We start from the raw sequence: 25,866 nt of genomic DNA on the forward strand, positions 1-25,866 counted from the left end.
AAAGAAAACAAAAATCCTCACCACTGGACCAATAAACAACATTCTTATCAATGGAGAAAAGATTGACGTTGTCAAGGACTTCACTCTTCTTGGATCAACTATCACCACTCATGGAAGCAGCAGTCAAAAGATCAAATGATGTTATTGCATTAGGCAAATCTGCTGCACAAGACCTTTTTAAAGTGTTGAAGAGCAAAGATGTCAGCCTCAGGACCAAGGTGTGCTTGACCCAAGCTGTGGTATTTTCAATCACCTCATATGCATGCGAAAGCTGGACAGTGAATAAAGAAGACTGTAGAAAAATTAATGCATTTGATTTACGGTGTTGGAGGAGAATATTAAAAGTGCCATGGGCTGCCAAAAGAACCAATAGATCTGTGTTGGAAGAAGTGCAGCCAGAGTGCTCCTTGAAGGCCAGGATGGCCAAACTTCGTTTCTCATACTTTGGACATATTGTCAGGAGGGACCAGTCACTGGAAGGACATCATATTCGGTAAGGTGGAGGGTCAGAGTAAAAGAGGAAGACCCTCAATGAGATGGATTGGCCAAGTGGCATTGATGGACTCAAGCATGGCAATGGTAGTGAGGTTGGCCCATGACTGGGCAGTGTTTTCTTCTGCTGTGCATAAGGTTGCTATGAGTTGGTCCCAACTCGATGGCACCTAACAACAACAACAACAAGGCTTAAAATTGAGTTGGGGGAATAATCCACTGTTTTGTTAAGTGTCATTGAGTCATTTCCAACCCACAGTGACCTTATATAGGGTTTCCAAGGAGCAGCTGATGAGTTTGAACTGACCTTGCAGTTGAGTGCTTACCCTACAGCGCCATAGCGGGACTGATAACTATTGTGTATGTGTAAGGAAGATAATAAATTATACATAGGGGATAGCTTTATCAAAAACAAGACCTTAACAGCTACTTCATTATTAGTAGCAGCAACAAAACTTTTAGCCACAGTTGTGACAATTTGACCATCAACAAGAATAACTACAATGGATTGAAACACAATAAAAAGAAATGTATGAGTTAATGATTATACTCAAAAAAGTAAAAGCCTTTTTTTAAAAAAAAGAATATGCCAACATTTCAGACAACTATTGAACCAACGTCTTACTTTGACAGTTGATAATGAAATGCAAATAATAAAACATTCAACTTGCCTTTCCAGTAAGAACTTATTTCAGATAGCTCACGTTGAGGATGGAAAACTTGTTTACATCGAAACACCAACTAATAAATGCAAAAGAAAATAGTATGTAAAAAAAAAATCTATAAACCATAATAAAAATTACTAATTGAGGTAAGGATTATCAGTTGCTGCTAAAACTCCTAGGTGAATGATTAATAGGGACTCAGCATTCATTTCATACCAAAGGAAGACCAGACAAGATACTCACTAGCGACAAAGGGGAAAAGTTCAATGGAGGACTAGACTTACCATGATGACCTTACCACTAATGGAGGTCAACCATAGTCTGTGCTTTCTGATGTGATACATTATGAGCTTGATATCACTACTATGATATATACTATCCAAAAGGTCTAACTTGACTCCATGAAGACTTTAGACAGAACTTCAAGATTGCAGGAACAAATACCTAAATACCTCAGGGGAAAAAAGTAGATTAATTTCCAGGACAGGATTCTGCAGGACATGCCCTGATGTCCCAGTTTGTCTAATCATTCAGTGTATGAACAAAGGAACTATATTAGTTTAAAACAGATTTAAGCAACTTTAAAGGATGCAACCAGTTGCAGAGTCATAGAAGGAACACCACAGCTTAGACAAGCCCACTGCAGATGTAGGCTACCTGAAGTATGTTCTTGGTATTAGATGAGGTAAAAATGTTTTGGAATGAGGAAATGTGATGACTGTTGGCTGAAAACAATGTCAAAATGCACTATTTAAAGAATGACCTTATTTGGGTTAAAAACTGTGTAGAGATAACATAGAAAAAGACCTGAAGGGATATGCATTAAGGTGTTAACAGTGTTAATTTCTGAGTGGTGGTAATATTATGTTTCTTTTCTTATTTTTGCTTGTCTACTTTTCTCATTTTCCATGCTGCACTTGTATTGATTCTAAAATAATAAAGCTATTCTAAAACCAGAAGTCCTAGGAAACTGGTTTCCTCCCTCTGTTAGGTAACTGTGATTACAGAAGGTCTATAGATCCTGGTGTGGTGCTGTGGGTTAAGTGCTGCTAACCACAAGGCCAGAAGTTCACACCCACCAGTCACTCCTTGGAAACCCTATGAGTCAGAGCCAATTGATGGCAATTAACAACAAAATATATCCACAAATGCAGAAACAAGGCAAACACTATCCATCTGGTAACAACATATCCTATTTAAGCACTTAAAGGAAACAAATTCTGGCATGCTTGGTTTGCAAAATAACACTAAAAAATAAAAGAAACATCACTGCATAATAGAAGCAGGCAAGAAGCTAAGGGAATTATTTTTGAAATATTCAATGAAAGAAAACACACACACACACAAGTAAGATACATCTTGCTAGGCGTCATTTACCCTCCAAGCCAAGCTGTGACTACTAGTATTTAGCCTTAGAAAAGATCCTAGTGTCTAGTCTTTAAAATGTGTAAATTAGTGATTTCACAAGAGGCTCCTGACCCATCCCTGACTCCTCTATGTCTCAGGAGTGGCATTTGGCTCTGAATCCTCCTGGGGAGGAAGAGCCAAGGCTTCTTGTTCACCAAGGACCTCTCGAACTTGGCAGCCTAAGACTGCATCATGAATGCTATAGAACAGCAGATCCTTTAAAGCAGGATTTTCAAAAAATTTATTTCGAGTGAGGTCATTCACTACTTGTGCTACAAAAAAAAGAAAAGAAAATTAAGTCATACTCTGGGTATCTGTCTTGAACATTAAAAAACAAAACAAAAACAAAGGTAACAAAAACCACACTGATAGTTTAAATATCAACACAATATAGAATGATTTCACTCCAATCCCTTTCCACATCACACCTTATACCCAGTCCCAGGAAAGCTACTTTTATTAGTTTCTTGGGTATTCTTCTAGTAGTTCTCTATGCAAATATAAACAAACATAAATTCTGTCCCTTTTCTTATGTAAAAGAGAAACAAAATTAATCTGTTAAACATCTTCCCAATCTAGAAGTGTACTCACCACTGCATCCTGCTAGATATACATAAATACCGACGTCTCCATATTCTTTTACGATCTGCAACAGTTTTGAAATAAAGTTTAGTTTCTCTTGACTTAGTACCTGAGGAAACCTCTCTATCAAAATGTATGTCAGAGACATAGGAAACTAGTTCATTTGCTTGGGCTACTTTTTTGAATAATCATGTATTTTTGAGCAATCATTTAAAAATAATTTTATCTTTCTTTCGAGTTTTACATAGTGATAATTAAAGATATTGGGGAATTATTGTAAATTGTATTTATGTCTACTAAAGGTATATAATAATCCTCTTCTTCTAGAGGCAAAAACTGAAATATTTACAGATGATGGAATGAATGGGATGTGCATGAAAATAATCAAAGAAAGGGGGTGTGGATGTGGGTGTAGGAGGGTGAAACAAGATTGATAATTGTTGAAGCTGAGTCATCTTGACTCAGGGATTCTAATCAGTATATTCTGTACTTTCGTGTATTTTTGAAAATTTCCATCATCAAATGTTGAAAAAAACAACAACAAAAGAATTAAAAGATGAAAAAGGACCCTAGTTCAACGACCTAATTTTACTGATGGTAGAACTGGGCACACAGATACTAAAAGATTATTCAAGATGATGCTTACGTCTGCAAGAGTTTTCACTCCAACAGAATCAATAAAATTGACTTGTGTAAAATCTAGAATGATAGTGTGGACATTATCCCCTTGAGGCATAAATCTTTGCAGCTCTTCAGGAAATGTGCTTTTAATGACGATTGGCGGGTATTTTATTTCATCATCCTCTTCTTCAGGCTTGGTACCATCTTCTCCATCAACTTCTGCATCCTATGTCAAGAATTAAATCAAATCAGTGTTCTTTAAGCAAGGCACACATTTCAGTCTCAGAAAGATTTACAAAGGAAATTCAGAATCTGCCCTTATATTCTCAAGCTACTGACTACACCAGATGCCTTCTAAAATATTTGATATATCAAGGTAAATTGCGTGACTTAGTTCGCAAAGACAACGTTCTACATCCTGCTTTGGTGAGTAGTGATTAGGGTCTTAACAGTACAACAATTGGTCTCTCCCTGTCCGGAGGAAAGCAGAGTGAAGAAATCAAAGATATATGGAAATAGTCCAATGAACTATTGGAACACTCAAAGTATCCACAACCCTGAGCCAAAAAAAAAACCAGATGATGCCTGGCTGCCACCACTAACTGTTCTGAAACGTATCACATTAGAAGGCTCTGGATACAGTGGGAGAAAAATGAAACACTGAAAATCATAAAAAAAAGACTAGGTTCACTAGTACCTCTGAGACAAAATGACCCTTAGTTACCTTCAGGTCTGGAAACGAACTCACCCCTGTGACGCAATTTTCAGCCACACAATACACAAAGCTCTAAGGGGGTCTATAACGCTAGGGAAGTACAACACCTGACAATAATCAACCATTTGAGATCAAAAGGGCAGCATTTACCCAAAGGCAAAGTTTAGAGGGTCAGGAAAGGAGGAATGGAAGAGAAAACAGCGAAGGAAGTGGATAAGAGATGTTACATCTTGGGAATTGCAATCAATGATATGAAACAAATGTGTATGGTGCATGAATTGTTCAATGGAAAGCTGATTTGGTCTGTAAACATTTCACAATTCACAATACAAAGTTAAAAAAAAGAAAAGCTAATGATAAAATGTGTTTCCTCTCTCCTCCTCTTTCCCTCTGACTATCCTAGGGCTAATACTTTTTTTAAAAAATCACTTCTGTTTTTATTCCCTCAAGCATCAATAAAATAGTTGCATTAGCATTAGTACAACAGGCCACAAGCTACCATAAACCTAAACAGCAAAAAGCAGCCTTTAAGCTTTTTTAAAAATTATTATCAGATAGATAAATCTATGACAAAATGATAATGGCAAAATTTATACTAAGGTACTGTGTGATTTTTATTTTTGTCAAATCATGTTCTCTTGGCTGATATCACTACTTACAGTAAGAGCAATCTTTGTTTTTAAAGCCTTTATCTGCCTGATTTTTTTTAAAACTTTTTATTGTGAATTGAGTGAAGATTGACAGATGAGATCATCAGTTTTACAGTCAACAAGTCATACACTTTGTTTCTTCTCAATGATTGCAGGCCCACCCCCACCCCCCCTGCAACAACAGTCATTCTGCTTCTTCCCTATGGTTCTTATTTCCATTCCACCCTCCTTTCCAGCCCTTCTCAACTATGTCCTGAGGTAAATGTTGCCCTTTGGATTTTGAATAGTTGAGCATACTTACTAGTAGAGTTGCCCCCTCTATAAATGTATCTACTGTTTGGCTAAAAGTTGGGCCATTAGGGTGAATTCCTTTCCAGACCTGATGGGTGGTCGAGGGTCATAGTCTCATTTTCCTCCAGTCTCTTTGCGATCAGTAAGCCTGGTTTTTTGTTTGTTTTTTTTAAAACTTACTTTTGTTCCACATTTTCTTCCACTTTATCTGGGACCTTTTAAAGTGATCCCTTACAGAACAGTTGGTAGTGGTGACCAGGCACCATCTAGTTCTTCTGATCTCAGAGTCATGGAAACTGATGTTCACATGCTCTAGTAGTCCTTTGGACTAATTGATTCCAAGCTCTTCAATTCTCATCACTCTCCTTTCTTCTGCACATGGAGACCAACAGCTGCACCTTGGATGGCGGCTGCTCATGAGCTTTTATGATTCCACATAAGTTACTCACCAAAGTAGGAGACAAAATGTTGTCTTTATGGACTGTATCATGGTCAGAGCATTCAGATAGCTGATATCTTTAAAGGATAGTTTCGAAGTCTCCCTATTTTAGGAATTTCATGCTATGTTAAACTTTAACCATGTGGTTGCACTGCAGATCAAGAGAGAAGAGAAAATAGCAACTCAGAGACCACTCACCGCTTTGACAACACTGGCATTGGTCATATTTGCATTTCCAACTTCCTTAGCATACTTCTTCATGGCCTTTCTTCTTGCACCCATTATGAGTGCTGGGTTCACTCTAGTCTATAGAAGGGCAACACATGTAGAATCATTTCAGAGCTCTTAAGAACCTCAAAATGCAACTCAACTTCTAATCTTCATATTTAACTGCTTTCTTTACCAAATTACCACCCTTACCCTCAGTGCTATCTTTCCTTTAGATCAGGGATGGGTAATGTCTGGCCCACAGGCTATAAAAAGGCCTGCAAAATTATTTGGTCTGGCCCTGCCAAAGCAACTGCAGTTCCAGCCATCACATGAGGGGTCGTTAATTAACTGTTTGACCAAATATAGCTGTCTAGTTGTTAGGTTGATAATTCTGTATGGCCTGTGAACGATGTTATAAATTTTGGCAGGAAAAGGTTCCCCATACCTGCCTTAGATGCTCTGAACATCATAACAATCTCCTTATTTAAAAAAAGAAAGAAAGAAAGCACTGGTAGAATTTCTTATTTTCAGTTTTGATTTAAGACAATCAGAAGCAAAAACATTAAAGACAATTTTAGAGTACAAGTTTTCAAACTTCATTTGTTCATGGGCACAAATTGGAACGAGGAGAAACAGTTGTAATATCCATTACAGAAGCAGCCTGCCATACTTTCTCTCCATACTTCGGATATATATCAGGAGGGACCAGTCCCTTGAGAAAGACATTATGCTTGGTGGAGTAGAGGCTCAGCAAGGAAGAGGAAGGCCCCCAAGGGGATGGATTGGCACAGTGGCAGCAGCAATGGGCTCAAACGTAGCAATGATTGTGAGGCTGGCGCGTCACTGGGCAATGTTTTGTTCTGTTGTGCACAGGCTCATTAGGAGTCAGTACCGACTCCACGGCACCTAACAACAGCAGTAGTTTTCAAATTTAGATCTTCTCGATTCTTACATGTAAAGGACTCTGTCTGTTGAATTGGGGGAGATTTTCCTACATACTGGGCTGTGTGGGACCAACTTTTAATTCTAACCAATGGAAACCACATGATTCCAAGAAAAAAACAACGATTTTTCCTTTATTTTCTTTTAAATGTTTTAAAATAGTAGGGTGTATATATATATATATATATGTATATATATATAAGAATCAAATCATATAAAAGATTATATATGTATATATATATATATATATGGTATATATATATGAGAATCAAATCATATAAAAGATGATACAAAGACAATTATCTTGCCCTCATATTCCCACCTGCCAACCCCTCAAGGCCCCTCCCTCAGAAATAACCACCTGAATTTCTGTGACTCACCTTTCTTTTTAATGCATTGCTATACAAGTCACTATTTGCATAATAAATTGGGGCATTTATTTGGAATATTTTAATTCCAGGAATTTCTTTCACCTGAGGAGTAAAACATTCGTGAATGTAACACATGGAAACATATAAAAATCAAAGCTGCATTTGTCTTTCCCTCAATTTGAAAAGTAGCATAGACGTTTAAATGTCACACCACCCTACCTAATCAACCTGTTACAAAACACCATCTTCCCAGTTCTTCTTAAAGTCTTTGTCTCACAATTATCATAAAACACAAATAAGAAAGAACTAGAAAATAGTAAAAGAGAACAGATGATAGATAAGAGAGAAAGGAGGCTACCCTCCTGACAGTGACAGGTCAGTAGTAAATGAACAAAGGTTTATTTATTTATTTATTACTATAACTATTTATTACTATAAACAAAGGTTTGTTTATTATTATGAACATTGGCTTGAATCCAGGGAATTCAAGGAAGACACATGTGAAACAGGAAATATTTAATCAAGGAGCCTTGTGGATCCGTAGGGTAAATTCTTGATTTTTATGTCTTTGCTGAAGGCCTCCACACATATTACATTCCCAGTGCCAGAATATCCAGCAAATAATTCTCTGGGATGAGGGGAAAATAGCAATCCTAAAATTAGCCTCATTTCCTAATTCATTATAGTGAATTTGAGAATGTCTTCTCACGCATAGAACAAAATCAGTAGACAAAACTAGATTAAAGAGAGTTTACAAAAGTCTTTGAGATTCCATAAAGGAAAATCAAGAACTTTCTAAACTATAATAATTTTATCCACTAAAAATGAATTGGGAGAGTCCCACAGCCCCAGCGAGCATCTCTTACATTCTTACATGGTTAGAAATTAATATTTTATCCTTTGCTCACATTTCACCAGAAGAAAAACATGAACATAAACTATCTTCTCAAACAGTGTAGTATTTTATAAATGTACATTTAATTGTAAAACTAGATATTTATTCCCCTAAAAACAAGAAAACATATATTAAGAAGTGGAATAGTTAATATTATTGTATTATGTACTATACAAGTAAATTTGGAGAGTAAATTGAAGTTCAAGTTTTTCACTTTGGCCACTACACCTCCCACCTTTACTTTTTTCTTAGATAAAAACAGTATCTAGTCAATCACACCAAATAGCTACAAACATCTGAAAATGTCAGAAAAAGATCCTACCTCCTCATATGCATCTATATCAACATACACATCAGTGTCAGGAAGCTGTCCCAGGACTTTGTAGCTAGGGCTGGAGAGAGAGAGTGAGCATGTTAAAATACCATAGTGTTGAAGTGCAGTATGTGATTGAAACACAAGATTTGTCATGTTCGTATGTCCTGCATGGATTTGTCAGTAAATACGAGAATTGATTCTTTATCAGCGCCTTTGCAAAAGGGCTCCACGTGTGTCATACTCACAGTGCCATTCTATAACTAACACATGACTTCCATACACAACCTCATGCCACACTGCACACACATATCACATATACATACACACACGTACACACTCCACACATCACCCCACATCCACTACAAACACTTGACACACATGTACCACACTCCACACAAATCATGCCAGGGATATGCGTAACTCAAGTCCTCATGTCTTTCTGTAGATAAAACTGCCTTCCTGCTTTAATTCTAAAATAGAAGGGATTTCTTTCTTTCTTTTGTTGTTGTTGAGAATGGACAACTTGATTCTGCCATGTCTACATGTCCAATTCAGTGACCCTGATGACATCCTTTGGGCTGTGTGACCACTTTCATCTTACTTTTTGAGTTGCTCCTCCCTGGTTTACATAAACTCTCTGCTCCCTAACGTTCCTATCCAACCTTTCAAGTTGTGGCTGTCTCTTGTTCTTGAAAGAGTATAGTGCTCGGGGCAGTCTGGTTCTGTAATGGTGACACTGTAATAATGACAGATATTGGCATTACTTCATTATACCCTAAAAACCATGGCTGACATTGTGTAGATGAGAAACTGAGGCTTACGGGGATTAGATGAGTTGTCCAAGGTCATAGAGCCTTGCAGAGTCAGAATATGGCTCAAGGTCTTTGGTTAGAAACTCCTTGGTCTTGTCACTCTGCCCTGGGGCTCCTTTCTAGTATGTATGTGAAAGTGCTTTGTAGATTAGGATATATAATACAAATGTTAGCTTCTCGTCTAAGTAGATTCCCTCAACACTATTCAGAAAAGATAGCCCATGTGTCTGATACTAGACACAGCCCTATAATCAGTCTAATGGTATCTGCAGACCAATGTAAGACTGATGACTGATACTGTACATATAAGGCCAAGGGGGTATGCAGGTGTTTAGGAAGAGGGTCACATCCAGATCTGTGAGCACGCAGTGTGGAGACCAGTTATAAGGGAAGAGTTCTGAGGAGATCATGTCAAAGCTGAGCCTTGAATGGCTGATCCATGGGAGTGGGGAAAGGTATGGAATACCAGTTGAAGCAGAAGCATTAGGAGTAAAGGCAGGGAAAGCCTGGAAGGCTCAGGGACCTGAAGGTTCTTCAGATTTGGGCAGAAGGGCATAAAAGGCCATTTAGAACTTTACAGCCCCCCCACCCTCACACCACCAACACCACACACACGCACTGTAATCTTCCAGACACACTGGTCTCTCACAGTCACTGTTAAGGATTGAACTTGTGTCCCCCACAATACGTGTTATAGATCCTAACCCTTTACCTGTGGTTCTAATCCTATTTGGGAATGGGCTTCTTTGTTCTGTTAATGAGGCAGTATTAGTGTCAGGTGCATGGTGGTTCTAGAAGATAAGCACTGAACTGTGAGCCACAAGGTCAGTGGTTGGAGCCCACCAGCCACTCCACGGGAACAAGACTAGGTTTTCTGTCCCCACAAGGATTTGAAGCCTCAGAAACCCTATATATGGTCACTATGAGTCGGGACCAACACAATAGCATTCAACAACTTCCTACATTACAATTAGTGTAGGGTGTGCCTTAAATCAATCTCTTCTGAAATAAAAGAGAAGCTTGAGCAAGCAAGCAGAAATAGGGGAAGACAGACGCCAAGTCACCAGAAGATCACCGAGGAATGGAAGCTGAAAAGAGACAAGAACCAACAGAGAGAGAAAGCCTTCTCTTAGAAGCTGCACCCTGGATTCAGACTTCTAGCCTCCTAAACTGAGGAAATAAATTTCTGTTTGTTACAGCCACCCACCTGTGGTATTTCTGTTAGAGAAGCAAAAGAAAACAAAAGCAGTCGCTCTATCCTTGAACTTACTCCTAACTCCAGACCTCTAGACAGGCTGCTTCCCTAGCTGAAAGCAACTCGTATCTTCTCTCTAGCCATCTGGTTCCCACCCACCTGAAAGGACCTGAAAGGCTAATCTACTCCAAAAACATTTTTTTTTTTTAAATTTCCAGTTTAAAGCATTTTACTTTTCAAAGAACAGCACATAAAATATCAACTTTTGTTAATCATTTTAGGAAGTAAGAGAAATATGTTGTTGTGTTGTTGAGTCAGTTCTGACCCATAGAGACACTGTTTAAGGTTTCCAAGGAACGGTTGGTGAGCTAGAATCAATGACCTTGAGGTTCAAAGAGACTTTGCAGTCTAGCGCATTAACCCATAGAACCATTTTTAAAAACTTGACTAGCTTTAATATTTCTGATCAGAAACTATAAAATCATATTTGGCTGTAAAGACAAAAAGAAAAGATACCAAACTATATATTGTAACTGGTTAAGGGATATAGATATTTTTTAAGCCACACTGTTCAGTAAAGCTCTGATATAAGGAACTATCTATCATATGTACTAATATTACTCTATAAAAATGGGAAAAAAAAAACCTTTTTAGATAAAAATGGGAAATATTATTAGAACTTGTTATTAAAACTAGCTTAATTCTCTTGAGCTTAGAACCTGTATGGTCTCAACATTTTCCCCTGTCATTTTTGGTAAGTAAAATGACTATTTTCTATTCTGAGAGTGGGGAGCATCATCTTATTCTGCAGATGAAGGGTCAACATCCCCAGGCAAAAACAGATTAAACTAATTTTCATTCCCTCTTGTGTGAAGGAGAAAAGAACACTGCCATTTGTTAGGTGCAAAGTTGTGTCAGGAACTGAGCTGTGCTTTCTGCATGCATGGTTCTCAGTTGAACCTTATTATAATTTTTTGAGATAGCAATGATTAGTCCCATTTTACAGATGCAGAAACTGAGGCTCAGACTGGCTTTGTAAAATCACAGAGCTTATAAAGGGTGCAGCTAGTATCTGAATCTAGTTTGTCTGACTCTAAAATCTAGGCTACTTCTATGACTTAACATTTCTCTTTTTTCTTCTTTACTTATCATAGTGTTTTTTTAGGTTATTTCATACCTTCCACAGTGGGCTCAGCTTCCTACTAGGGAGAAGAGATGAAAGAAGGGAAAAGGAGTAACTGCATATGATAACTTGGTGTCAGAGTACGTACGCTCTGTGCCACTGAAATCTATGTCAGTATCCTGCACTAAAGCAAATTACAACAACACATTGTTCATTCACAAGAGGTAAATAAACCAGCGTATTATTGGGCCCATAGTGGCAGGAACAATGGAAGAAATTAGGCTCTTTCACCAAAGTCACTGACGGACATATGAACTATGACACAGCAGGATACCAGGCAATATTATATTGAATTTTTAATTCGGCATTTTTGTTTGCTTTAGTTAACAGACCTCATGAATCTTAAGAGTTTCCTCTCCCACCGAAGGGCTCAGTCAACAGTTGAAGTGAAGGCTCTTAGCTCAGCTGGGACACTCACTCCCAGCCCACTTTGCCCACTCACCTCTGGGTTCTGTAAATGACAGTCAACAGAGCAATGATCACAGCAGTAATCAAACCATAGTCCAGTCCCAGAAACAAAGAGGAAACAAAGGTGGTAAGCCAGATGGTCTAAACAAAAGACACAAAGCTTCACATCAAAATCATGTTAACAATTTAATAAGAGTTAAACACACACACAAACACACACACGTAATTAGTCAAAGCTACTTTTATTTTGCCTAAATGGATATTTCATATAAAGACAACTAACTTCTCTTTCTTTCTCACATTTTTATCAGCACTACTTCATTTATTCCTAAAACACAGTCACCTAACAATCAGCTTTATTACTTACCAGTTCTATTTTGCTGGTTCTCCAGAAAAAGGGGAGATCTGAGAATTGCATAAACATTCCTTTCAGGTTGACGATCACAATGGCCGACAGCACAGCCTGAAACACAGTACATCTCTGTATGCCTTTCCTCCTGGGTCCACAGGGCCTCCTTTGCCGGCTCCTCAGTGTCCTCTCCTGTCCTCCGCCTCCCTGTGACCTCTCTCCACTCCCTTGCTATGTAGTTGTGGTGTTACATTTGGAGTCATGGATACCAGGATTCTCAGGACTTGGTTATCTAAACCAGGCTTTGGAGGACCACCAGACTTATATGAGGGGGCTTCAAAAAGTTAGCGGAAAAATGGAATGAAAAGATGCTGAAATGATCTTTTTATTGTATTATAATAGCAAACCTATACCAGGGTCAAGAGATTCAGAATTAAACTTGGCACTCATGGAATTATTTCACTCAGGTGAAATAACCTTTTGCTTTATTCGGTATATCATTTTTGATCGCACCTATATTACTATATCAAGGAGCTCTGGTAGCGTAGTGGTTACGAATTGGGCTGCGAACCTTAAGGTCAGCAGTTTGAAACTACCAGCCGCTCCGCGGGAGAAAGATGAGGCTTTCTACTCCCGTAAAGATTTACACCCTCGGAAACCCTGTACAGGGTCGCTATGAGTCGGAACCGACTCAACGGCACTTAACAACAACAACAACATATTACTATATCAGCCAGGAAATGCTTCATGATTATAAGCCATCTCAGATATGAAAGAATAAGATCATAAAAGGTCAAAGACAGAAAGTATCTTTGAGATCAACCATTCCAAATTTACACTGTGTAAATTTGTAAACTGATGCCCCGAGGAGTTGAAATGACCTTCCCAAAGTTCTGTGGTAAACGGTTCATGGTAGAGGGTAGGGCAAGATCGTGGCCCTATCGCTGGTCCGTTTACTTAGTCTATATTACTAGGTCTACAGTAAAAACTCATAAGATAGTCACAAATATAAACAAATTAAATAACAAAATGGAAAGCCTCATACCAAGTCCACACTACACACCTGAGGTAATGATTCAAAGAGGAATCCGGTGGCTAATATGACCAGCAGAATCATTAATGAGGCCAAACAACCTGCAAGCTGAACAAGAGAAGACACATGGGAGGCTGGAGGAAGAGGCAGAGCATAATAAGTAGGTCTTACTCTTTTAAATAAAGGAGCTCTGGTAGTGTAGTGGTTACGAGTAGGACTGCTAACCTCACGGTCAGCAGTTCAAAACTACCAGCAGTTCTGCAGGAGAAAGATGAGGCGTTCTGCTCCCATAAAGATTTCCAGCCTCGGAAACTCTGTACAGGGTCACTATGGGTCGGAACCGACTCAGTGGCACTTAACAACAACAACTCTTTCGATCAAGGAGTTCTGGTAGCATAGTGGTTGCAAATCGGGTTGCAAACCTTAAGGTCAGCAGGTCAAAATTACCAGTTGTTTCGTGGGAGAAAGATGAGGCTTTCTGCTCCCGTAAAGATTTACAGCCTTGGAAACCCTGTAAACAGGGTCGCTATGAGTCAGAACCGACTCCACGGCACATAACCATCACCACCACCACTCTTTTGATAAACACTGTTGGAAGATCCAGAAAATATGAATTCCAAGAAATCATCCAAATGATTACATAAACCTGTAACTCCTTCCCACTACCTCTTTGAAATTTTAGTTTCCTTTCTAGCTTTTAAGCAGAAGCTGACATGTTTAAATACCCTTACTGAAATGTCATTGGTGGAAGTGGGAGAAAGCTGACCTGAGACCTACAAAACCCACAAGAGTTCAGACAAGTGTTCACTCTCCAGTATGGTAACCACTGACCACATGTGGCTCTTGAGCCCTTGAAATGTGGTGAATGTGACCAAAGAACGTAATTTATTTTCTTTTAATTGCATTTAGAATTAAGCCACAGGTGGTTAGTGGCTGCCATATTGGACAGCTTAGATATTGATCATTTCCATCATCACAGAAAGGACTATTGGCATCCTGCCCATTCTAGTCTCAGGGTTTCAAATCAACATATCAAGTCTGAACTCTGAGGCTTACTAGTAGCAGGGAATGTTGTGTAACTTTCTGTTTTAACTGGAGAATACGGCTCTTTTCTATAGATCCAGTTCCTTGTAATTTGCTTCACCCAAACCTGCCTTCCTCTGATTTGCACCACAGCTCACTGAAGCATGGATCTGCAGTCAGATTAGCTTTGTATAGTTCCAGAAAAGAACCACGGAATTAAAAAATTACCACTCTAATCACCTGTTCCGAAAGGCCAGTTGTATACACACCTGTGTCTTCCCACCAGTTCCCTCCTGAACAAGGCTTCGTGATAAGGAACATGAAATTGAAAAGGTCTGGAAGAGTGAGCCAATAGAATTGCACAGTCCCAGGGCAATGAGCTCCTTTTCCATGTGGAAACAAAGTATAAAAGAGAGAAGTCATTCTTCAGGAACAAATGCATAATGGCCCAATTAGTACACACTGTCAGAGGTTCAGGGGACCTCTTCATGAGTTGAAAACAGAAATTCTTGTATGTTTCATGGCAAGAAAAAAGACTTTGAATTTTATTTTATTACTGCATTGGAGATAAATTCCATGCTCCCCACCCAACCTCTTCCTCAAACACAATTTCTACCTCATAAATGATGCTGTTAAATTTTTTTTTTAAGAAAATGGCAGCAAGTGGGACAAAATATTTTTGTTGTTTAAGAGAAACCTATTGGTGTGTAGGGTCGGGTGGTGGCTCCAAAGGCTAAGCAGTTGGTAATTCAAGCCAACCTTGAACCATGAGAGAAAGATGGAATTTACAGCTCCCTCAAAGACTTAAAGCCTCAGAAACCCTATATGGGTTTGTTGTAAGTAGGTATTGCCACAGCACTTAATGACAACAACACTGGTGTGTAAGATTACTGGCATCTTGTAAATTGCTCATCAATACATGCACTGTCTCCCTGGGGCCATCGAGTCCTGGTCTTAGGGTTACCTCCTAGGGTTTTCCTAGTTTGATCATTGTATCTGGTATGAATGTGGGAAATCTATTTCCTTCTCAGAGATACACTTAGTGTTATAATAGGCATTGTCATGCTGGGTGGGTTCTGTAGCTATAATGTAAAAGGTGGTGGCTAACATAATTGTAAAATTTCAGGAGTGAATCATATACTCAAAGTGTAACAAACAAAAAGAGAAAGTTCCTAGCAGGAAAGAAATGGTTCTGGAAATACGTTTTTTTCCCCAGGCTGTGAGCTTTAAAAATTAGTATAGAACTAAAGGAGTTTGGTAAACTAAGCTTCACAATGGAGACTGTACTTTCCTTGCAGGACCCCTGTCTGTATTTCTGGGTCCTGATCACCTAGTCTACATAAATAATCAAAACACTGTGGTGCTGAATAAAATATATGCTACAAATACATTCATCACCCAAGTAAATGTTGATTTATTTTATTTTATTTTTTTTCTTACCAAGACTGAGAAGTCTAGTTCATTTGACTTCCAAATGCCAACACTTATAAAACACCTGCAGGAAGTTAATATTACCTGATTGCCATCAACTTGGTAGCCATGTTTATTTGCCAAGGTCTTGGCCATTGAGATGGTCACTGAAAATCCAACAATGGCGATGGCAATGGCGTCTACGTATACAAGGTGGAAGAGGCTGGTATCCGGATTGGCTGGAGGTAGTAGCCTGAAAGGTCAAGTTGACTTTAACCAGAGTGTGTGACCACCTGGGAAAGAAACATGCAACTAGAGGGGGAGTCTTCTAGGGGGTCATTATCTGCACCTGAGGTGATCAAAGCTTAGCTACTTGTTAACGCTGACCTTACAAAAAGGAAGACCCTCCTGGAAACAGGTTCTCTCCAGGTCCAAATCCTGATGATCCACCAGTTTTCTATGTGGGTGGGCCATCGGCAGAGATCAGATACCATTTTATTTCTAAAAGGAGTAACCTTACACCTGTGTGGCAAGTGTAATTAAGAAACAGAACCAGGAAGACAAAATGGTCAGCAAAGTGCTCAGATGCCACAGACATTTGAAACAAAGTTTTAGTGTGATAAGCGAGCTGGACTCTCTTAGAACACGGATTAAGTACTCACTTCTCTCTCTTGTTTGATGTAAGGACTCTGAGTCTATCGCCTCTTCCCATGTCATTAGCCCTTTACAGGTGTTTCTAACAAGAAAAGGAAGGGCAGAATCCTTTAATCTCACATGGGACTTTCCTGAAGGGGCCAAAAGTATGACTCCTGGAACCCCAGAATAGGAAACTGGGCTTTGGTAGTTTTATTCTTGTGATTTGGGGCCCTGTCCTAAAGGAACAGAACAGAGATTCCCTAGAATGTTATGAGGGAAGGGATACCAGAGGTGTGCAAAGGCACACTGCCCAAGTCAGGACATGGACTGAAATCATCATCATCATCAATTAATTGATGAATAAAAATTACTATTATAGCAACATTTATTAGATACTTCCTATATTCTAGATTCTCAGTTCATTTTATTACCTCCAATAGCTCAGTGAGCTAGGCATCATTATAATTCCCATTTTACAGAGGAGGAAAGTGAAGCACGGCTGGATAAGCAACTTGTCCGAGGTCAAAAAGCTTATCTACTGAGTCCCACCAAACCATGAGGACCCCACCTCCCTAGGCCTATTTCTGTTACTACATCATAACACAACTGATAAAAGGAAGGGGCGTCTCAAGTTCTGGGGTAAGGGAAAGGGAGGGAGAGGAACCTAACATCTATTAAGCCTAAATTATGTGCTAGATGCTGTAGGTATGCCATTTTATCTATCTTTACAACAACAATCTTATTAGATAGATACACTATTATCCAAATTTATAGGTTAAATAACAGGGCTTACAGATGTTAAGTAATTTGTCCAAATTGGACAGTCAGACTATAAAATCTGTTTCCCTTGCACTTTGCTGCTTAATAAACAGTTAACCGGAAGAGAAAGCCCAGCAGCAAAAGGAAGCATTTTGAAATGAATAAGAAAAGTAAACTAAAAACAGGATGTATTACCACAGTTGGGATCTTTAACAGTTCATGTATCACTTTTTGGCACTGCAGTCTTTCTGTTTTGGGGTATGTAGATAGATGCAGACTTCTGCTGTGGCTCTGTAGGGTCAGCACTGGACTGTGAATCACATGGTCAGCAGTCCAAATCCACCAGATGCTCCTTGGAAACCCTATACTGGATCACTATAAATCAGAACTGACTCGACAGCACATAACAACAACAACAAAGATAGACGTAGTAATTTGCTTTCAAATATGGCCACGAACAATTCCTCCTATTTTGGTGTGTGCATGCCACTCCTCCTAGCTAGAGGTCGAACCTAGTTCCCTCCTATTGAACCTAGTCTAGTCTGAGACTTGCATCTACAAAGAGAACGTGCTGGAAGTGATGTTGTAAAGAGTGGCTTAAGAGGCTGGGCTTTGTGGTTTCTGCTTTTCTTTCTTATTGCCCTGAGCTACCATGTAAAGAGGTCTGGCTACTCCACTGGAAACACCTTGTGGGAATGATATGTCAGGCAGCCTTCAGCCATTTCAGAAACTTCAGCAGAGGTATCAGAAATATGAGTAAAATCCTCCAGCATCATTCATACCTTCAGACATCTCTAGTTGCATGGGAGACCAGGAGAACCACCACCTAGCAGGGCCCAGCCCAGACTGAAGAACTGTGAGCAAATTAATGGTGGTTGTTGAAGCCAGTGTTTCATGGTAGCTTGTTATGCTGTATTAAAATTCAGACAACGGAACCACCACGATTATAATAAGCAGGTATGTAGATAAAGTATTATTTGGTTTTATCTTGGCTTTGAATAAAGTTTCAAAAAGATAAGGTTTCTGGGTAATCAAGTTCCAGAAAGATAAAATCTTTTTTTTTTCTATATTAGTTCTTCCATATGGAGGAAAGCGACATACATGGGTATAATATAAAAGGAAAGTCTTAGGTAGAAATTAGGTGGATTTAAATCATATGGATTTAACCCAGGAGCATATTTTTAAAAAAGAAAATCTAAATATAAGAATTTGTTATTTAATCAAATTATCTGCAATTAGTAACTGAATAGGATTATCTAATGGACCCAAACAAAGACTAAAGTTTATCACGTGACATTACTTTAGAGACCTGGGTGTGGGGTAATGGAAAGGATACAGGATGGGGCACCAGAAGAGTGAGTTCTAGGTCCAGGCTGGGACTCAGCTCATTTATTCTCTCAAACATTGTCTTCCCTGACACGGTCCCTAAAACAACCCCAGGCCCTCCTCCCCCTGACCCAGCTTTATGCTTCTCCCTGTTTGTTGGATTAGTATGTCTGTTTCCCCCAACAGAATCTAAGGAGTTTTTTGCTTGCTTGTTTTTGTTTTTAACTGCTTTGTCCTTGGTACCTAATAGGCCTCAAAAAGCATATGCAGAACAAGTGAGAATCAATGAACTTCCTGGTCTGTAAAATGGGGACAAAAATCCATATTGTCAATTGGGTTGTTGTAAGCATCAACTAAGATGGTGGCTATAAATGATTTTATAAATGATAAGCCGCAGGAGAAAAGCAAGGTGCTATTACTGTGCTGTAACTTTACGTTGTTGTTGTTAAGTGCCGTTGAGTTGGTTTCAACTCATAGCAACCCTGTATAGGGCTTCTGAGGAGCAGCTGGTGGGCTTGAATTACTTACTGACCTACGGTTGTAGCCTAGTGCTGATGCTACAGCACCACACCAGGAGTCCAGCTTTACAACGAATTATTATAAATAACATGTTTTTGATACCCACTTATTGCTGTGATGCTTGAGAGTTGAGTGACTATCTCTTCCTACAGCACTTGCTCCATGAGGCTGAATTTGCTATAAATATAAAGCGCAGCTCTTGTTCTCTTGGCTGCCCAGGAGACTCACAGATGGTACTCGAGGACAGGGCCTGACTGAGCCCGCTGTATGTTCAACATTGGAGCAAATGTCTGACTCTTTATTTTAGATATGGAAAGAGAAAAGAGGGTGATGAAAGAAAGAGTCAGAGAGAGACAGTAAAAGAGAATGACAGAGACATGGAGAGAGATAGCCAGAGGGTCACAGAGGGACAGCAAGACAAGGAGAAGCTGGTAACCACTCTAACTCCTTCAAACAGAAACAGAATAATAACAGTTTAAAATAAAGAGCTAGATAAAAGAACATGAATGCTTACTCTATGTTGTGTGCCACGCACTACATGAATTGCTTTACATGCATTATTCCCTCCTTACAGCTCTTACAACCTGTCCTTAAAGACAGGTATTAGTTACCATGCCCATCTGGCAGATGAGGAAACTGAGGCTTTGAGAAGATAAGTAAGTCATACCAAGTTCATACCACTAGTAAACAGTAGGCTAGGATTTAGGTCTTTCTGGCACCAAAGCCCATGTTCGTAATTCCTCCGCCAATCCAAGAGAGAACTTAATAACAAAATAAACCAAAAAGACAAACATGCAAACCCCCAAACTGTCAGCTCTTTGATATATTGGGGAAAGGAAAAAGCGCGAGAGATTATTTTCATTGCAATAGTATTATTGCAGGAGTAACCACTGGTTATTTCAGCCACGTTGTTACTTAAAATAAAAAGAATATCCTACCCCAGAGGGAGTGTTCCAACGACATCCACATTGTATGAGTCTTTCAAGTTAAACCCAGCTGAAATGCCAGTTCCCATTACCACCTATAACAGACATAAATACAAATGTGGCTTTATGGATGGAAATTCAAATGCCAAAAAATAAGCTTCAAGTTAGTCAAGTCAAACCTACCCTTGCTTGTAAAGTTCGGTTCAAAAAAACAATAATTATAGTTCCATCCAGCAATTCTCACCTGCCAATGGCTCCACTACCCACATAATGGACTTGACAGTGGCCCTCATTACTTCTTCCATGGTTTCTGCCTCATGTTATAGCGCTGGCTAACTGAATGCAACCAAGAGGCCATGAAACCTCTCAGGTGTTGGCCTTCTTTGGGGGCAGATAAAATGAGTCTCTGGCCAAGAAGTCCTACATAAAGGACACTGAACTATGTAGACTGAGCATGTATCATGACAGTGTACCCCTATAACAGGCCTGCTTGGCTTCAGGGTCCTCCTGTTGACCCTGTCCAGACAGCACCAAGTGTGGTTCGCTGTTCCCCCAGTGACCTGTACTTGCCTTCTCTCATTTCAGGGTCAGAGTGGAAGTACACAGAGCACTGCTGTACACAAGGTCATCTAGATTGCCTGGGCAGTGACTTTTACTTGGGGAAGGAAGTATGAGGGGACTTCATGGAGTTGCATCAAAATCAGCCCCACAGCACCCAACACCACCACCAACACTGCTATAGCACTTCCTGAGTTGCTTCGCATGTAGAGAAGAAATTAGCCAGGGAAGAGAGCAAGTGGTGGTCACTTCTCACTTCAGGGAACCAATAATAAAGGAAGCTTAGTATCAGATAATAGATAGATTGGCACAGTGGCTGCAGCTATGGGTACAGGTGTTAACAACGATTGTGAAGTTGGCCCAAGACCAAGCAGTGTTTCATTCTGTTGTGCATAGGGTTACTATGAATCGGTACCAATTTGATGGCACCTAACAACAACAACAACAATGATTAGAAACAGCAGCTGGATAGACAAAGGACACACATGTTTCTGGCCCTGTTGATGAAATACCCTCTTCTGCTTATGGTCATTACATTTTTCATCCTTCATTGCACTTGTTGTGAATCTCAAATTCAGAGAGTGCCCAGAATATTAAAATCTATGGGATATATGTGGCCCAAGTTTTTGAAGTATCAATTCTATGCAGTGTTAAATAATTTAAACTACTGTTTCCCTACCTACACAAATAGATGCATTATGAAATAAAATGCAAAACTTACCCAAAAATTTATTATAAAAAGAAATTTTATGCTTATGCGAGTCATAAAAACTCTCTTCTGAAACCCTTCTCTTGTCTCTGTTCTACTGAACACTTAGATAAAAAGTATGAAAAACACTGGCTTGAAATATCATGAAAAGACTATAATTACAATGACAGGAGCTCTTGTGGAGCAATGGTTAAGCACTAGGCTGCTAACCAAAAGGTCAGTGGTTTGAACCCATAAAGCAGATCTTCAACAGAAAGACCTGGTGATGATCTACTATAAAGATTACCAAAACCAAAACCCACACTCATTGCCACTGAGTTGATTCTGACTCATAGCGACCCTTTAGAGGGTTTTCAGGACTATTTACAGCACAGAAAGCCCCATCTTTTTCTCACAGAACAGCAGATAGGTTTAAACTGCTGATCTTGCAGTTAGTTGATCCCACAGTTCCACCAGAGTGCCTTTGTAAAGACTGCTGTTATTAAGTGCCCATCAAGTTGGAAGGCACTCATAGACTGAGAAGAGTTACCTCCTCAAAGTAAAGTTGACAACAATGATAGGAATGCAGTAAAGCTTTTGAGATCTTCATTTGCTGATAAGGCACAACTCAAAATGAGAAGAAATAGCTGCAAACATTCCTTAATAATTGAAATGTAGAATGGACGTAGTGTGAATCTAGGAAAAATGAAGTTATCAAAAATGAAATGGAATGCATAAAGATCGATATCCTAGGCATTAGGGAACTGAAATGAACTGGTATTGGCTATTTTTAATCAGACAATTATACGGTTCACTATTGTTCAACTTAGGAGAAATGTTGTCACATCCATAGTCAAAAAGAACATTTCAACACCTATCTTGAAGTACAATGCTATCTGCCATGGGATAATATCCATATGCTTACAAAGAAGCCCGGACTCCTGATGTGGTGCTATAGTATATGCAATGGACTTCGAACCACAAGATTGGCAGTTCAAACCCACCAGCCACTCCTCGGAAACCCTGTACAGAGTTGCTATGAGTTGGAATCAACTCAACAGCACTTAACAACAACAACAAATAAGGAAGCCCAGTTAATACCACTATTATTCAAATATATACACAAACCACTAAAGCCAGTGTTGATAAAATTAAAGAATTCTAGCAACTTCTTCAGTGTGAAATTGATCAAACATGCAATCAAGATGCATTGATAATTACTGGTGATTGGAATGGGAAAATTGGAAACAAAGAGGAAGGAACAGGAGTTGGAAACTATGGCCTTAGTGACAGAAATGATACTGGAGATCTCATGATTAAATTTTATAAGAATTATTCATTGCAAATATCTTTTATAAACAACAAAAAAGGTGACTCTACAGAGTACTGGTATACCATCTATGTATACCAGATGGAATACACAGGAATCGAACTGACCACATCTGATGTAGAGAAGCTCAATATCATCAGCAAAGCAAGGTCAGGGGCAGACAGTGGAACAGACTATCAATTGCTCATATGCAAGTCTAGGCTGAAGCTTCAGAAAATTAAAACAAGTTCATGAGAGCCATCATTTGACCTTGAGTGTATCCCATCTGAATTTAGAGACCATTTCAAGAACAGATTTAAAGCATTATACACTAATGACTAAAGACCAGAAAAGTTGTGGGATGGCAACAAGAACATCATACAGGAAGAAAGCAAAAGATCATTAAAAGGAGAGGAAAGAAAAAGAGAAAGGAAAAAAAGAAGACCAAAAAGGATGTCAGAATAAACTCTGAAACTTGCTTTCCAGCATAGAGATACTAAAACAAATGTGAGAAATGAGGAAGTAAAAGTTGAACAGAAAATTTCAATGAGCAGCTCGAGAAAGCAAAGTTAAGTATTACAATGAAATGTGCAAAGACCTGGAGTTAGAAAACCAAAACAGAAGAACATACTCAGAATTTCTCAAGTTGAAAGAACTGAAGGAAAAATTCAGTTGCAATATTGTAATATTGAAGGATTCTATGGAGTCCTTGTGTGGTGCCGCAGGACAATGCACAAGCCACTCCTCGGAAACCCTATAAAGGGTTGCTATGACTCGTTGGCACTTCACAATAACAATGGGAAAATTGTTGAATGATGCAGAAAGCATCAAAAGAAGATGGAAGGAATACACAGAGTCACTGCACCAAAAATAAATGGTAGGTGTTCAACTATTTCAAGAGGTAGCAAATGCTCAAGAACCAATAGTCCTAGAGGAAGAAGTCCAAAGTGCATTTGGCTTAAAGGATACCAGAAAGATGATTACTTGTGATTTATTAACTATGCAAAGGCATTTGAACTGTGTGAATGAAAAACCATGGATAACATTGTGAAGAATGGGTATTCCGGAATACTTAACCTGTACATAGACTAAAAGGCAGTACATAGGAACCTGTACATAGACAAAAAGGCAGCCATTCAAACAGAACAAAGGGATACTGAGTGGTTTAAAATCAGGCAAGTTATGCTCCAGGGGTGTATTCTTTCACCATACGTATTCAATCTGAGAAACTGAATTGTATGAAGAACGTGACATCTGCATTGGAGGAAGACTCATTAACAACCTTCAATAAGCAGAGAATACAATTTTGCTTGCCTAAAATGAAGAAGACTTAGTAAACAGAATTGTTAGGTATTTCTTTTGGCCTAGGAGTGCTATGAATCAAGACAATTTGGGAATCTTAGTCTTTTTATTCTTTTCAAAATGGAAACCATTTTCTTTTTGGTAACTCGGTGATTAAGCTCAGTTGCTAACTGACAGGTTGGGGCAATCTGCGTCTGTAAAGATTACAACAGATTTACAATCTGTGTCTGTAAAGATTTACACAAACCAGATTAAGGCAGCTCTACTCTAACCCTTTAGAGTCACTGTGAGCTGCAATAAACTCAATGGCAATGTGTTTGTTTGTTTATTTGCAGTTCATATTATTCATTTGTCTAAATTAAATATTGTAGGTATTTGATGGGGGCTGGAAAGAATTCTGTGTACAAATCATCACTTTTCCATATTCATTACATATGTAAAATATTAGCTTTATACACAAACAAGCACTCATACACATAAACACAAATATATATTACTTTGTACTAAAGCTGGCCAAAATTTAGGCTATGGGTTGGTACCAACTCGATGGCACCTAACAACAACAACAACAACAATTATCTCCTCACTACATCATCCAATACACACAGAGTTCAAATGAATGTTTTAAAATTAGATTAACATTTAAAATTAGATTAACCTTTAAATTCTCTTCATAGATACTGTTTCCAATTCATTTTTGATATATTTTAATTGTGAGGCAGTTATTTCAAACACTAAATGCTCTTAACTTAGATGTTTGTTGTTTTTTAACTAACATATGGTCATTACAAAAATTGAGACAATGACAAATGAGAACAAATCTCCCATCATTTAACCACTCCGAGCTAGTTTTAAAACATTTGTGTATGGGCTTCCGCATGTATCTTTAAAATCATATGTCTTCACTTCAAAGCTTTTTATTTTTTGTCACTGTATTTTTTAAACGTTCCCTTTGACAAATTTTAACCTTGTCTTGACAGAATGGAGTGAAGATCCTCCAACTACTCATCCCTCCCCATCCACTTTGAAATCCCTCACAGAAATATTTAAACATATTTTATGTAGAAATTAAACATAACGTAAAAAACTTACCGCAAAAAACTCTAAAGGAATGGGTGCCGGCAATTTCTCTTTAAATCTCTCATTAAACTCTTTGCCACCCAGCAGCAAACCAAAAACCATCAGCCCGACGCCTAGGGAACACACGTTGAGGTTTTTAACATTCTGCAACACAGCTACCGTACTCTGTAACACAGTGAACACTGGGTGTTTATATCAAGAAACAGCCCCAAGTAGAGACTTCCTAGTGCACGAGTTCGAACCTGCCAGTCCATGACTGCACATTTCAAGTTACAGCTTTCAGCTTCTCTTTGTAGCTTCCACCAATAAGGAGATGTTTCTACTTACTTCTAAACTCCAACAGTTTTTATTCTAAAGCGTAAAATCTTATCCAACAATCTTATCATGTTGACAGTAGCAAATCAATCCAAAGGTGAACACATGGGAAAGCTTTTAGGGGCTGCAACAGGTAGAAATGATTGTTAGCAGGTGAAAGTGAGATCAGGTAGGCTTTGAAATCAATGGAGTGCTGAGATTTGGAAAGGAACCCTGGAGGAGAGATAGAGAAGGAAGCAGAGAATCACGGGGAAGTTTGTTAAAAATGTAGATTCTAACTCTCTGGTAGCGTAGTGGTTACGAATCGGGCTGCGAACCTTAAGGTCAGCGGTTCGAAACTACCAGCTGCACCGCGGGAGAAAGATGAGGCTTTCTACTCCCGTAAAGATTTACACCCTCGGAAACCCTATACAGGGTCGCTATGGGTCGGAACCGACTC

At 38.9% G+C, this 25,866-nt stretch overlaps 1 protein-coding gene across 2 annotated transcripts in view; it reads right to left on the reverse strand.

Moving 5' to 3' along the window:
• Positions 1–2,524: 2,524 nt before the first annotated feature.
• SLC26A5 (solute carrier family 26 (anion exchanger), member 5) overlaps positions 2,525–25,866 on the reverse strand; it is a 39,169-nt gene continuing 15,827 nt past the window's right edge. The window contains exons 6-17 of one of the 2 annotated variants that reach the window (XM_006834369.1): positions 25,125–25,277; positions 20,188–20,270; positions 16,115–16,262; positions 14,869–14,982; positions 13,607–13,684; positions 12,229–12,335; positions 8,603–8,672; positions 7,395–7,487; positions 6,061–6,168; positions 3,793–3,993; positions 3,156–3,210; positions 2,525–2,836 (exon numbers count right to left, since the gene is read on the reverse strand). In XM_006834369.1, the coding sequence (XP_006834432.1) occupies positions 2,652–2,836; positions 3,156–3,210; positions 3,793–3,993; positions 6,061–6,168; positions 7,395–7,487; positions 8,603–8,672; positions 12,229–12,335; positions 13,607–13,684; positions 14,869–14,982; positions 16,115–16,262; positions 20,188–20,270; positions 25,125–25,277 (1,395 nt within the window). In that variant the 3' untranslated portion in view covers positions 2,525–2,651. Of the gene's footprint in view, positions 2,837–3,155; positions 3,211–3,792; positions 3,994–6,060; positions 6,169–7,394; positions 7,488–8,602; positions 8,673–12,224; positions 12,336–13,606; positions 13,685–14,868; positions 14,983–16,114; positions 16,263–20,187; positions 20,271–25,124; positions 25,278–25,866 lie in introns of those variants that run through there. The other variant, XM_006834370.1, reaches the window with a different exon arrangement.

This window comes from Chrysochloris asiatica, unplaced genomic scaffold, assembly GCF_000296735.1.
Source record: "Chrysochloris asiatica unplaced genomic scaffold, ChrAsi1.0 scaffold00010, whole genome shotgun sequence".
NCBI lineage: Eukaryota > Metazoa > Chordata > Mammalia > Afrosoricida > Chrysochloridae > Chrysochloris > Chrysochloris asiatica.